Source organism: Oncorhynchus nerka, linkage group LG8 (assembly GCF_034236695.1).
Source record: "Oncorhynchus nerka isolate Pitt River linkage group LG8, Oner_Uvic_2.0, whole genome shotgun sequence".
NCBI lineage: Eukaryota > Metazoa > Chordata > Actinopteri > Salmoniformes > Salmonidae > Oncorhynchus > Oncorhynchus nerka.
Genome location: NC_088403.1, coordinates 50,872,772 through 50,886,442, shown reverse-complemented (window position 1 = coordinate 50,886,442; position 13,671 = coordinate 50,872,772). Strand labels below are relative to the sequence as shown.

Below are 13,671 nucleotides of genomic sequence, written 5' to 3'. Positions count from 1 at the left end.
CGGGTTCTTGTTCACCTCCCTGACCAAGGCCCTTCTCCCCTGATTGCTCAGTTTGGTCGGGATGCCAGCTCTAGGAAGAGTCTTGGTGGTTCCAAACTTCTTCCATGTAAGAATGATGGAGGCCACTGTGTTCTTGGACTTTCAATGCTGCAGACATTTTTTGGTACCCTTCCCCAGATCTGTGACTCGACACAATCCTGTCTCGGAGCTCTACGGACAATTCCTTTGACCTCATGGCTTGGTTTTTGCCTTGACATGCACTGTCAACTGTGGGAACTTCTATAGAAAGGTGTGTGCCTTTTTCAAAATGATGTCCAATCAATTGAGTTTACAACAGGTGTAGTCCAATCAAGTTGTAGAAACAGCTCAAGGATGATCAATGGAAACGGGATGCACCTGAGCTGAATTTAGTCTCATAGCAATGTGTGTGAATACTTATGTAAATAAGGTATTTAATTTAAAAAAACATTTTTTATACATTTGCAAAAAAAATCATTGCTTTGTCATTATGGGGTATTGTTTGTAGATTGAGGATTTAAAAAAAAAATTGAATCCATTTTAGAATAAGGCTGTAACAACAACAAAATGGCGAAAAAGCCAATGGGTGTGAATACTTTCCGAATGCACTGTACTGTATGTATGAAATATCAGAGGAAAGAAGTGCATCATCCGCGAACACAGCCGACTAAACACAGATGTCTGACTTGGTTAGACTCCTAAACCTGGCCCAAAATATATGTAGCCCAAATGCTCTCTCTTGGTCTTCACTAAACCCGAGGCTAATCGAATGCAGGAAGCTATAAGTGTTCTAAAAATAGAGGGACCTTAGGAAGAATAGCAGACCTTCAGAACCGTGCTCCAAATCAGATCCAACCTCACCTCTTCAATGTCCCTGTTGAATTTACTGTATATCCAGATTTTAAATGTCTTCAAACTGTGTTTAGCACTCTAATTTTGACCAGATTAAATGTTCTTTCTGAACGGTAGTCAAATCTCCTGCAAATAAAAACATTTCCCATTTGAATGGAACAGGTGTTATTCAATTAAATGTCTGGGTAGTAGAAACAAAGAAAGCGAAACACAAAGTTATTTTTTTCGTAATCCAATTCAAGATAAATTAAAAGCACAGAAACACATTGCACTATGAAATGAGGCTCCTCTAGACATCATTAGGCCTCTCTGCTTGGCAGATTTATATGTTGTAATTTAAAAACCAAGAGACACGACGACTACAAAGCGGTTGCTAGTTTGTGGGCAAATGGAGACTCTTCGGAGACAGTCTCATCCATGGCTTGAGGAGATGTTTTATTAAATTGTTTCCCTCAGAAAATGTAAATAGGTACTCTCTCCAACCAAGTGGCGTACATAGGGAATGATTCGTATTTGTGCTTTGAAAACATTTGTTTCTCTTCCTCCGGAGTCTAAATAAAGAGCTGCTACATGCAATACAACAACAGACTGAGAGAGAAAGAGAAGGGGGGGGGGATAAGTTGATTGGTATAAGCAATATGGTGTAACTTCCACCTAGTGAGGCAAGGTCGAGCTATTATCAGATTGATTACAAATGTCAAATCATCTCAGATCTCCACAGGTGCATAAGGGCGTGGGGTTTAGGGGATGATTTGGGATTGGGCCAGACAATCGGAGCTCGAGAGGGGGGATTATTGAGGATAGATGGAAAGCAGAAAAAAAAACTTATTTCATACCTAAAGACCGCCAAAGTGAAAGACTGGAACGATCAATGTTGTTGTTTTTTTTGCCAAAGGATCTCGCCAAAGCACAGTCACGACAATCACAGAAGTTCTCTATAGACAAAATTCATTTCAAACAGGCGTCATCCTCCGTGTGTGACATGTCTTCCCCCTAAAGCCAGCTGCCATTAGTTTCACGCTGCCCATAGACTTTTAAGGGGAGACTTGTCTCGATAGTTGACTTCATAATTGTTTCCTGATAGTCTATTAGCCCCCGTGTGCATTCAATTAAACATTTCCTCATTTCCTCACTATTCAATTGCAGGCGATAGTGATATAATCAGGAAATCTGTACAGCCTAAACATTATTTTCTAACTTCAAACATTTTGTATAATGCCGTTTGTCATGTTTGAAATGTGTATATTGAAAATAATAAGTTCAATGCAGAGTATGTGTTTAGATACAGGGAGACGGATGACTGTAGGATTGTATTTATTTATGACGTAATAGTGTTTGACTTTGTCACAAATTTGAGACTGGAATGGATTTGGTTCTGGCCACTTTAAATCAAGTCAAATAGCATAAAATAGTATATACTTATACACGGGTCATTCAGCAACATTGAATGAAATATTGAATCCTCATATTATAGATTTGAACCAATCATATTACACACCAGCCTATTTTCTTCCCCTCGAGGACCCCGTTATTAAGCCAAATAGTGATAATTCTGCGCAAAACCTCCAATTTAGACCGGGACATCTGGGTTCATGTTTGGCCAGCCCATCTGCATTTGCCCAAACTGCCCTATGGCCAGTCTGTTGGTACTATAGCTACATAGCATGATAGTCAGTGGTTAATTGCATACTGTGTATGTGTCAATGTGAATATGTGTCTGCCATCATGATTGGTTAAATATGTGTATGTTGTTTTTCCAGCTCAAAGCAGGAGAGACTGCAGCCATCATTGCCAGGGAGCTGTCGGAGCAAACTAAGAGTAACCTTCAGGCAGGGGACATCACCTACACAGTCAAGGCCATGGGTCAGCTTGTGGACCTACTTGACGTGCAGCTGAGGAACCTTACACCTGGAGGCAAAGATAGTGCAGCCCGCAGCCTCAACAAGGTAGGTTTCTACCTCCAGTCTGGTAAAAGCAATGGCCGTGTCATTTCCTTTCCTCGTCTCCTTCCCTTCGGGACTCGTTGATCTGACAGATTGTGACAGGCGAGAGCAACATAAACAGTAGGGTTTCCAACCTTTCGCTTCGCCTATCCAGATTGTTCAGCTCAATGGTCCACCAAGGACACAGGATGAAGAAAGGAGGATATATATGAGAATTGATTCATAGCCGAAGGAAGAACTGACTTTATTCACCTTTCTTTGTTTCCTTCAATCTCTGAAACTTTCTTTTTCACCGGTGGAGGCCAGACAAGGATTTCAAGCCAGTCAAACCTGAACTGTGGGCATTGTTTTAATGATCTGTACTCCGGCCACAACACTGTCATACCAAATGATCTCCTGCATTATTTCTCGCATCTAGCGATCTGCCCGGCCCTCAAAAAAAATCATAATCTACAAGCAGCCAAACGCAGGGGGATATCTTAACAGCATCACCGCATAGGCTTTTCTGCTTTATATTACCAAAAGTCCGTTGGGGTTATAACTAATTATAACAGCAAACGCGTGGGTAGGATTATTCCAAAGTAGGTAGACTTTTTAAAGAGGTCATAGGGATATTCCAGGCACGTCTGAAGCGGTTCTCATGCCATGCTCGTTTCTTTCTAATGACAGAGGAAATGTATTAAACATAGCTGTTTTCTAAACCCAAGAGTGCCTGAGTTTTTTTTTGTAGCCCCAACCTAATGCAATTATTCCCAAATTCACAGTTGGGTACACATAGGGGCACTCAGGCAATGTGACGCAACCAATGGAAAAGCAAACATCAGTGAAATTCAAAATGTCAGCCGTTAATTTGTTTTAGCGGCTTCACTTGTAGTGGAACAATAACACCTGTTTCCCAATAGCTTTTTTTTCACAGACTTTATTTAATTGCCGCATGCAGCCAGATGCCTCCATTGAGATTTAAGTGTCATTCCCTCCTTGGAGAGCGAGGCGATGGTGATAGCCAACGGGCTGAGGAGAAATCTGACGGCTTGCACTTCTGATCTCTTTATCTATGGCTTTTACGAGGTAGCCATCTTGAAAATAAAAAGTTAAGAACAGTTACAATTCAAACTACGTTTTATGGGAGAGGATCCTTGATTTTTATTGTTATAATCCTGTCGTAAAACTGGAGCCAATGTTCTATGAATATACAGTATGTAAAAATTTACATTAGCCTAGACAACAGGGGCTGCAGGTAGCCTAGTGGTTAAGATCGTTGGGCGTTATGACAAATCTCCCCTAACACAACATTCAGGTTGTCCTCTCCGCTCTGTCCTACATCCTTTCCCCTTTAATCCCGGCTGGCATAGCAGACCCTAGCGCTGGTGCTCCACCTCTCTCTCTCGCACGTGTTTACCTCTGAGTTCAATCATTTTGACACAATCTGCTAAGAGCTAACAGAATTAAAGATCCCTTTGATAGTGAGCACAATGTTTCTCCACCGGCAGACAAGGAGCCGATTGAGTTGGCAAACACCAAGATCTGTGGCACTTTTATGATCAAAGTGTCATGCGAAAGGCACTAACGGGACCATTTCCAGGAAAATGGGCTGACTGATGTGAAGGAGTGAGAGCTTTCCTTTATGAGGAAGATGCCACCCATCACAGAAAACCAGGAGCGCATCAGCATTCCCTCTATGCTACGCGCTACAGCTAGGCTAGGCTAACAAAGTAGGCTTCTGTTTATTTAGTCTGTTCCCAGCCCAATGCTACGTGCTAGTCTAGCTAGCTGTCAGTACTCCAGTGCTAATTTGAAATCTCTACATACTGTATTGACCTGCTAACATCAGTCCCAGGTATGCGAAACTCCTTCAGGTTTAGCTTTACTCCTGCTGGGACAAGGTTTCCAAGTGAAATAGTTCTTCTTTAGTTCCTTTTTTCCCCTCTACTTACCCACAGGTACAAGCGGTAACCTTGAAACTCCAACTTGAAAGCTGAACAATGTCTCAGCCACAATCCCCACTTGGGCTGTGTGGCTTGTTTCTGCTCTAATTGACTAAGATTCTTTGTGATGTTTTCTATGAGAGGGAATAATTAATGTGCATGCCGTTTTTCACACAGTTTATGTAAAATGAGAAAGTCTTAATTAGCCAAAGTCAAGAGGTGACTTTTTGTTATATATTTATTTTCTCTCTTTTCACACTTTATTTCATACTAATGGAACTTGTATGTCGTGTCAACCCTTCGCTAACGGTTATTTTTTCTGGTGGTTTGCAGCTGCAGAAAAGAGAGCGCTCTTGCCGGTTTTACGTGCAGGTATTTTGACTCTTATCTTTCACCCAGCTGCCTACCCTTCCCATCCACCATGGTGCTGTGTTTTAGTGTAACCATGATTTGTGACTTGTTGCCCCACCATAATGTCATGCTTTGTGCTAATGATTGTCCTGGCTGTGAAGGCATTTGTTGATCTAAACATAACACTTTGGGCAGCAGGTATCCTAGTGGTTAGAGTGTTTGGCCAGTAACCAAAAGGTTGTGAGATCAAATCCCGAGCTGACAAGGTAAAAATATGTCGTTCTGCCCTTGAACAAGGCAGTTAACCGACTGTTCCTAGACCGGCATTGTAAATAAGAATTTGTTCTTAACTGACTTGCCTTGTTAAATAATAAAAAAGAAAAAAATGTATCAGTGTGGATGCAACTATTGCTAGTTGCCATTTTTTTTAATCCAAGTTGTTGTTCATCTCACTTTGTCTTAACCACATCCCAATGTCCTAATTCTCCCGCCAAACCCCAACCCCTGCAACCAATTCACATAGCCACCGTTTCCCAGCATGTTTTGCTTGTTAATGCTGTCTTCATGCCACTGTGTTTGTGTCGTGATGGTTGTTGATGGTAAAACAACACTCCATAGGAGAAACTGTATAAATACTGTATGTAATGCATACTATATTATAAGATCCTCGGCTGGTCATGGTTGAATAGGTAATGGTCTACATATAAATGTCAAACAAGATATCAGGTTTTTTGCTTGAAGGAAATGTCACGTATGTTTTCCCTGCTGGAGACGCCAACAAGACGACCGACTATACAAAACGTTTAAGTTGTTTCCTTAGATGAAATAAATGGAGCCATATATAATCATCTATAGCAATATACTTGTTCACAACACCACAATAACCTGATTATGTCATTCTAGCATATACTCACAGCTTTCACGTTGTTATAACCATGAGTGGTTATGAACTCGCTCAAAGACACCATCAAGTCATTTCATTTCAATGCCCCAAAGAATTTTTTCCCCCCAGAAATGTAAATCCGACTTCCACATTTTTGTGTAATAAGTAGATATGGTTAAGAGCCAAAAGTGACCTCATTTTAACCAAAGAAAGTGAAAACCCGCCGTCCACCAATACTCCCCTGACAGGCAAGACTCACAGGGGGGGTGTTATGACTCTTCATGATGCATAAAGCATGTGTGTCTCAATTTGTAGGGCCTCCACAGCTATTTATTGAGCTCCAGTGTGGATTTGATGTCCCGGCTCGTCGGTAAAATGTCATCAAAATCTGTTCTACCTTAAGTGCTACCGGATGAGTTGACATGCGTGCTTCCCACCGCAGAAGGTTCCTATAGCTTACAGATGCTGTCCTACATTGTCTGTGGTAGTATCACATCTGTCAGGCAACATGAATTTGATTGTTTCAAATATTTTGCGGCATGTCTGTTTGATTGAGCATTTTCCAGTGGATGAAAGTGTGTGTGTACGACACAGACTATGGACCATGTTATAAGTGTGCACAGCATTTGAATATCAGTTGGCGTTTTGCAAATTCTACATTTGAGTCATTTAGAGGATGCGCTTATCAAGTCAAAATCGAATCAAATGTATTTACATAGCCCTTCGTACATCAGCTGATATCTCAAAGTGCTGTACAGAAACCCAGCCTAAAACCCCAAACAGAGCGACTTACAGTAGTGAATGCATACATGTTTGTACTGGTCCCCCCCCCCGTGGGAATCAAACTCACAACCCTGACGTTGCAAGCGCCATGCTCTCTACCTACAGAGCCACATGGGCCACTTATTGTTTTATATGCACTGACTAAGAAATCAATTAATTATGGATACCTGTGGGTTTGTGTGTGTGTATGCAGACAAGTGTCTACATGATTGTATGTGTGTGCAGTACCAGTCAAAAGTTTGGACACACCTACAAGGGTCTTTATTTGTACTATTTTCTACATTGTACAATAATGGTGAATACATCAATGATGAAATAACACATATGGAATCATGTCTTCACTATTGTTCTACAATGTAGAATGTAAAAATAAATACAAAAACACCCTGGAATGAGTAGGTGTGTCCAAACTTTTGACTGGTAATTTACATGGGCAACAGTTGGGCAAAACTCGATACCTTCCCTGGGCCTGACAGTGTCAAACAAACGGGGATGGAATCTCATTCGACGAACCAGAATAATGGAACAACATCTGCTGGTCTTCTGTAAACGCAGACATCGATTGCGCTGTGTCATGGCTTTGAGGGACTTTCATTGATTAGGGAAATTGAGCAGTGTTTTCTCCAACTAGGCCCCTGGTGGTTCACGTAAGTGAGATTAGTGGAAGCATACAAAACAAACCAGGGCAGATGGCTTTCTGCCGCACCTGCCTGCACAGACCTAGACGCACGCACTTGAATGCATGCACACAAATAGACAGGCACACACACATCCTCTGTTTTGGTACCGGGCTGAGCACGCCATGCACAATCATTGCTGGCAATGAGGTAGAGGCATTATGTTAAACACAGTCTTCTCAGGGTCAAAAATACCTTGAAAAATCAAACAGATTATAGCAGTGCGAGGATGGGCTTGGGTGAATTGACTACCAGTGCACGTCGGAGGGCGTGGATGTTATTAAGATTGGTGATCAGGTATGCAGTCCCAACCGCTCGTTAGCCCCCTAATTGCTGGTTAGGAGGATGGAGCAGGTGTTTGCTCTCTAATGGAGATGAGAGGAGCCTGGTTCACCATCTTGATTTAGGGAATCCATCTTGTTTTATGTGGGGTGCTTGACAAAGCCATTTGCATGCCACCGGATCTACCCGAGACCATTATGGAATAACATCTTAGGAAGAGATTTGAGGTTGTCAGTAGTAGGCCAATATTTATAGATCATTCAACATGTCATGTTCTAGAGACACCTTAGTTGAAAGTGTTGAGAATATTGGGTCCCACATTAAGCTAAACATGTATTTTTAAAGCTTAATGAAGCCTACATAAACCCTTCATAAGGTCTATGTGGATGCGTGAGGAATTGTAGTATTCAGTGACTATATATACTGTAAATAGCCTAGAGCATCATGGGAATTGTCGGTAGCTTTTCTTTGCTCCCTTTTTTGAAAATAATATCTAACCTTCATTTACTACAAATATTCAGTACAAACCAGCCTCTCTATGTTCACCCTAAAGGATTATGTCCCTATCAGATACATAAAAGGCCCGTGGTCTGTGATTTCGAACAAACATAATCAAAATGGCACCCAGCTTTCTATCCTCTTTGGTGTATTAACTACTATCTTGTTTAGGTGCTTTGACACCATGGTTGGCCAATTACAGTGATTACATCCCCTTTGCGTCAAACTAAGGTCAAACGCCCTTATTTAAAATGGCTGCGACACACAATATTTCCAAAGGGATACGATTTTCAGCCAAGTGTATGTGGAGTTAAGGGATTTATCACATGGTATGACTTTCCTAGCTCCAGTAACTCCGAGTTGAGTATTAAAAATGGGAATTGTATCTCCTGGCGCGAGTGAAGGTCGTAAACCAATAAATTCCGGGATATAGAGAGGATATTGGGTACTGATCCCTTGTTCACCGCAACTCCCTCTCCCCTTCTTCCTCGTATATTGTGGTAACTAGTGATTGTGTCACCGTAGAAGGCGACCTCAGAAAGACCGGAATGGAAGGGGGGGGGGGCACCTTGTCCAAGAGCGTAATGAGATTATAACATTTTATCGGCGGCCAATTTGTTAAAAGATGAGGTTTGTTAAAATGACCACATACTCATAAAGACTACTCCGTCTAGCTACCCCCGACAACCATTCTGTCCTGCGGTTTACTGTCTACAGACTCCACCCTCACTATGTTATATGGACCGTGTCTGTTCACGGTCAGAGTTCGACAGCAGTAAAATAAGGTCATTCAATGAAAAAGTACTTCCGCCTCAGAACTGTACAATATTTTGTAATCTACTAATAGACACCATGGAACTTCTCATGAAGTGTCTTCCTATTGAGTTCATTTCTAGGAATTTGCATGGTGAATAGACTTGATTTGGGGTCGTAGTTGACTTTGCGACAAGGTGCTGTCTGTTTTACTCTCCCTTGTTAAATAACGCGCAATGTTCATATTGACACACCTTTGCATTAGCTTTCTTGAGTGTATCTGCTTCTTTTTATGTTGTATGCCCCGCACACTCCTCAACAGAACTATCGATAGCGGATATATTAGTAGTAATTGCGTTTTTATTGGTAGTGCGCAGCCGTAGATTGAATTGGTCACCAATTTACAATTGGATCATGTAACGCAGCTGTGGAAATTTCTGGAGCATTTTTTAAATGTCACAGTCCACTTTATTGATAAGCAGGAAGCATTGGAGTGTCTTGTTGAGATTGGTCATGCATATGCTGGCAGTCGCGTATTGAGGACCATTGAGTGAGCAGGGTTGAAGGGTCAAGCACACTGAGAATACTCTACTGATATTGTGGCATGACCACATGATATTGCAGAGTATATTGTAGAGAGCGAGAGCAAAAGAGGGGGAATAGAAAGAATGATGGTAAAAGACCCATAGGCACCAGCAGTGTGAGGCAGAATTGGAGTGAAGGAGCAGATAATATTTTCCAAACAAACATGTTCCAGAAAAATATAGGGGATGAGTGGAAAAGGGAAGTGGAAAGTGAGGAAGTGCGAGTCGGACTTGCGCTCCATCCCTCTTCCGTTCCGCTAAGCCGTTGACGGGAGTTCAGGCTCAGCCAGAATCAATTTCCCCGACCTGGAGTTCATTTCATCAATCAGCGCGCACACACACACACACACACACACCACACAGGCTGACTTGGACCAGTTCCAGGCACCAGTCTAATATCCCACCACTTCCATCCCCTTCATTGGTGTATAGGAATCAGAGCGTGCAACAGAACCGTGTACTGTCTACATTCGGTTTATTGTTTTTCTGAAATTGTTTTCATTAAATAGTTTTTAATCATAGCTAAAGTTTGTATTGCTATGGATTCCTCGATGCGGTCAGCCTTTACGGCTGGGACCGTAAGTTTGTCCCAGATTCCTGTTAAGTAGCAGTTAGCTGCTAGCCATCATGAAAATAGAGCAAGCTAACGCTAGCAGTGCTAGCCCAGCAGTGTTTCTATCCACAGCTGGGCACAAATGCTTCAGGTGTGGGATTATTTTCACACAATCACAAGATGAAGATAAGGTCTAACTGCAAAATGGACGAGGATTTGTCTGCCCTAAATTCACCACCATCAAGCATTTAAGGGAAGAGATCCTCCTGCTGTTAGCTCGGCTGCGAGGAAAGGAAATCTGTTTTCTAAGTACACCGACCTTGCTGTAACCCAGGCAAACCAAATCTGTTTTAAATGCCTCCTATAGCAAAGCTGTCGATGACTCGGGCGGTCTGATCTGTCCCAATCCAACTGACAGATGTTCAGCTCAACTCCGCGACCTGTGGGAGACTGGGCACTCGCAAGGTGCAGGAGATCATGAGGCAGTGTGGCCACCCATCTATCCAAGAAAATCAGATCCAGCTATCAAACAGCTTTGCCCCGCATGAGACGGACCTACCATCCCCGGGAGTCAACACGGATCCTTGGTGTATACCAACAGCTGGCGACTGCCCAGTGGCACCCTCCCCCACGGCCACCACAGTTCACCAGGTCGTTTCCCCATAGGATTCCATCACTATCAGTGTGGGCAGCTCGATGGTGAGAGATTTTGGCCTGCCTACGGTCTGTGGACTGACCACGGTCCACTGTCACCCAGGAGCCTGTGGTGACCACAGTATTGACACCATCACTCACGTAGGTTATAACAACCCTGGTTTTAGGCGATCTGAGGGAGGACTACAATCAATTTTATTAAAGACCCTCACTAGCACAGGGAAGAATAATGAATTATCTCCCATGCTACAGAAGGGGTTCGGAACATTTCAGCTGACTTTTTGCCCTAAATGAGTACCTATAGAAACTTTGCAACAACAGGAATGTCTCTTTTTGTGACAACTTTGATTTCCTGTGGGAGCAACCAACACTTTTTTAAAAAAGAGACTGGATTCACCCTAACCGCATGGGGTTCCAGGATTATTTCCAGCAACATCGCAAACTGTTTTAGAGACTGACGGACAGGGTCTGGTAGTGCTCCAGGTGATTTTAATCTTTTGAGTTCTATGGACTATATACAACATGTTATTGGGCCCACCCTAACCTGCAGGTATACTCTGGACCTGGTTATTACCAAGGGGCTTTCTATTGACATATCCTCAATTGTTGATGTTGCTTTATCTGATCACCACTGTGTATTTTTTGCTGCCTTGTTGCCCATACCACAGGGTAATACTGAATTAATTATTAAGAGACGCTATATTACCTCTGAAGTTGCTACAGATTTTTATTGAGCGTATGAACAATACTCAATCACCTATTCTGCCTTTCTCTTGTGATGATTTAGTTGATAACTTAAGTAGCAAATTAAGGGAAACCATTGATGCCATAGCTCCAATAAAGTTGAGAAAGGCCACATCCAAACTGAGAGCCCCTTGGATGAGTGAGGAAACTAATAAACGGAAGAGAAATTGCAGGTCCATTATGATTTTCCGAGAAAGCAACTTGGCATATATAACAATTAGAAATGCCAGACGGGCTCATTTTCCTAAGTTGATCACTAATGATCAGAATAATTCGAGAGTGATCTTCTCGACCATTCATGGTGTGATAAATCCTACCACCGCAAACCTATGTGCACTTTCCCCCACATCTAAAAGTGATGAGTTTATGGTGTATTTCAGAGATAAGATAACAAACATTAGGCTGGGTATCGGTCAAGCAAGACCTGATGAGAAGTTTGATACTGTATGTACGCTAGCCCAGTGTTTCCCAACCAGGGGTGCTAAGATTGGGGGTACTAGGCCTATCCACAGGGGGTACTTCAGAAGACTCATGAGACCATAGGCTTACAGGTAAAATGCATATGAAGGGGTACTTCAAGGGTAATCTGGGCAGAGCAAAATGAACTTAGCGGTACAGTAACCGTAAATGGTTGGGAACCACTGCCCTAGACTACTACGCAAAGGCACTATGGATTTATTTTCCCTGGTTGACATACATGCTCAGATAAGTGATATCACAACTTAAGCCTCCTACCTGCCTTCTCGATCCTATGCCCACCGCCTTCTTGATCCTATGCCCACCGCCTTCTTCTTCAAAGAAAAGAACATCTAAATAAGTGCAAGCTATTGTTAATCACTCTCTGTTCACAGACACTTTCCCCACTGCACTAAAAACTGCTATGGTAAAACCCCTTCTGAAGAAAAGTAATTTAGATTCTTCAATTATTAGCAATTTTCGGCCAATCTCCAACCTGCCATTCTTCAGCAAAATTCTGGAGAAATTGGTGTTCAAACAGCTAAATAACAAATGTGCCAACTGTATTTTTGAAAAATTCCAATCTGGTTTTCGTGGGCAGCCTTAGTTAAAGTGCTAAATTATCTTAGAGCCACCACAGATGCCAAACAGCTCTCTGTCCTTGTACTCTTGGATTTAAGTGCTGCGTTCAATACTGTTGACCATGATGTCCTTCTGGACAGACTGGAGATGTGGGTTGGCCTCTATGGCCCAGTTCAAATTGGTTTAGGACCTATTCAATTTTTTTGTCATTTTTTGTGAACATAACTCTGAGAATTCATATCTCATGTGGTGTTCCAGAAGGTTTGATTTTTGGGCCTAGTACTATTCAGTTTATATACTGTATGTTACCCCTTGGCAGCGTTATCAGAAAGCACAGCATAAATTTTCACTACGACGCCGACAATACACAACTTAACATTTCTGTGTCACCAGAGGATTTTAGAGCCACGGATAAATTATTAGACTTTATTAGTGATTTAAATACTTGGATGGCTCACAATTTCCTCCAGCTAAATCAAGAAAAGACAGAGGTAATTATTGTTGGAGCCAAAGCACAGCTAGAGAATATGGCCACACATTTTAATTTACAGGCAATAAGGATGAAACAGCAGGTAAGAATCCTAGGTGTTATTTTAGATTCTAAACTCAATTTCGAATCACTCATTAGGATTGTGACCAAAATAGCTTTTTACCACCAGATGAACGTTGCCAAGGTGCGGTCGTTTTGCTCTAAGGCTGATACAGAGAGACTCATCCATGCTTTTATTACAAGCAGGCTTGACTACTGTAATGCTCTCCTGTCTGATCTACCCAAGAAAGCCATTGGTCAACTGCAAAACATACAGAATGCTGCAGCATATGGGTACAGACCAAGACCAGACAGAGTGCACACATCACACTGGTTGTAAGGTCTCTGTACTGGTTGCCTGTGAGTTTTAGAATACATTTTAAGATTATTCTATTGGTTTTTAATACATGTCAGACATGCTTTTAAGTTATGAACCCAGTAGATCCCTCAGGTCCTCTGGCACTGGCCTTTTAACTATCCCAAAGCCAAGGACCAAGAGGCATGGAGAGGCAGCCATTAGTTTCTGTGCACCCTGCCTCTCGAATAGCCTGCCAGAGAACCTGAGGGGAACCGAAACTGTGGACATTTTTAAAAGAGATCGTAA

At 42.2% G+C, this 13,671-nt stretch overlaps 1 protein-coding gene across 1 annotated transcript in view; it reads left to right on the top strand.

Moving 5' to 3' along the window:
• Positions 1-13,671, top strand: part of LOC115133545 (adhesion G protein-coupled receptor L3-like) — a 267,932-nt gene that overhangs the window by 169,589 nt on the left and 84,672 nt on the right. Inside the window, 2 exon segments of the mRNA XM_065021894.1 lie at positions 2,631-2,816; positions 5,072-5,110. Coding sequence (XP_064877966.1) covers positions 2,631-2,816; positions 5,072-5,110 — 225 coding nt within the window.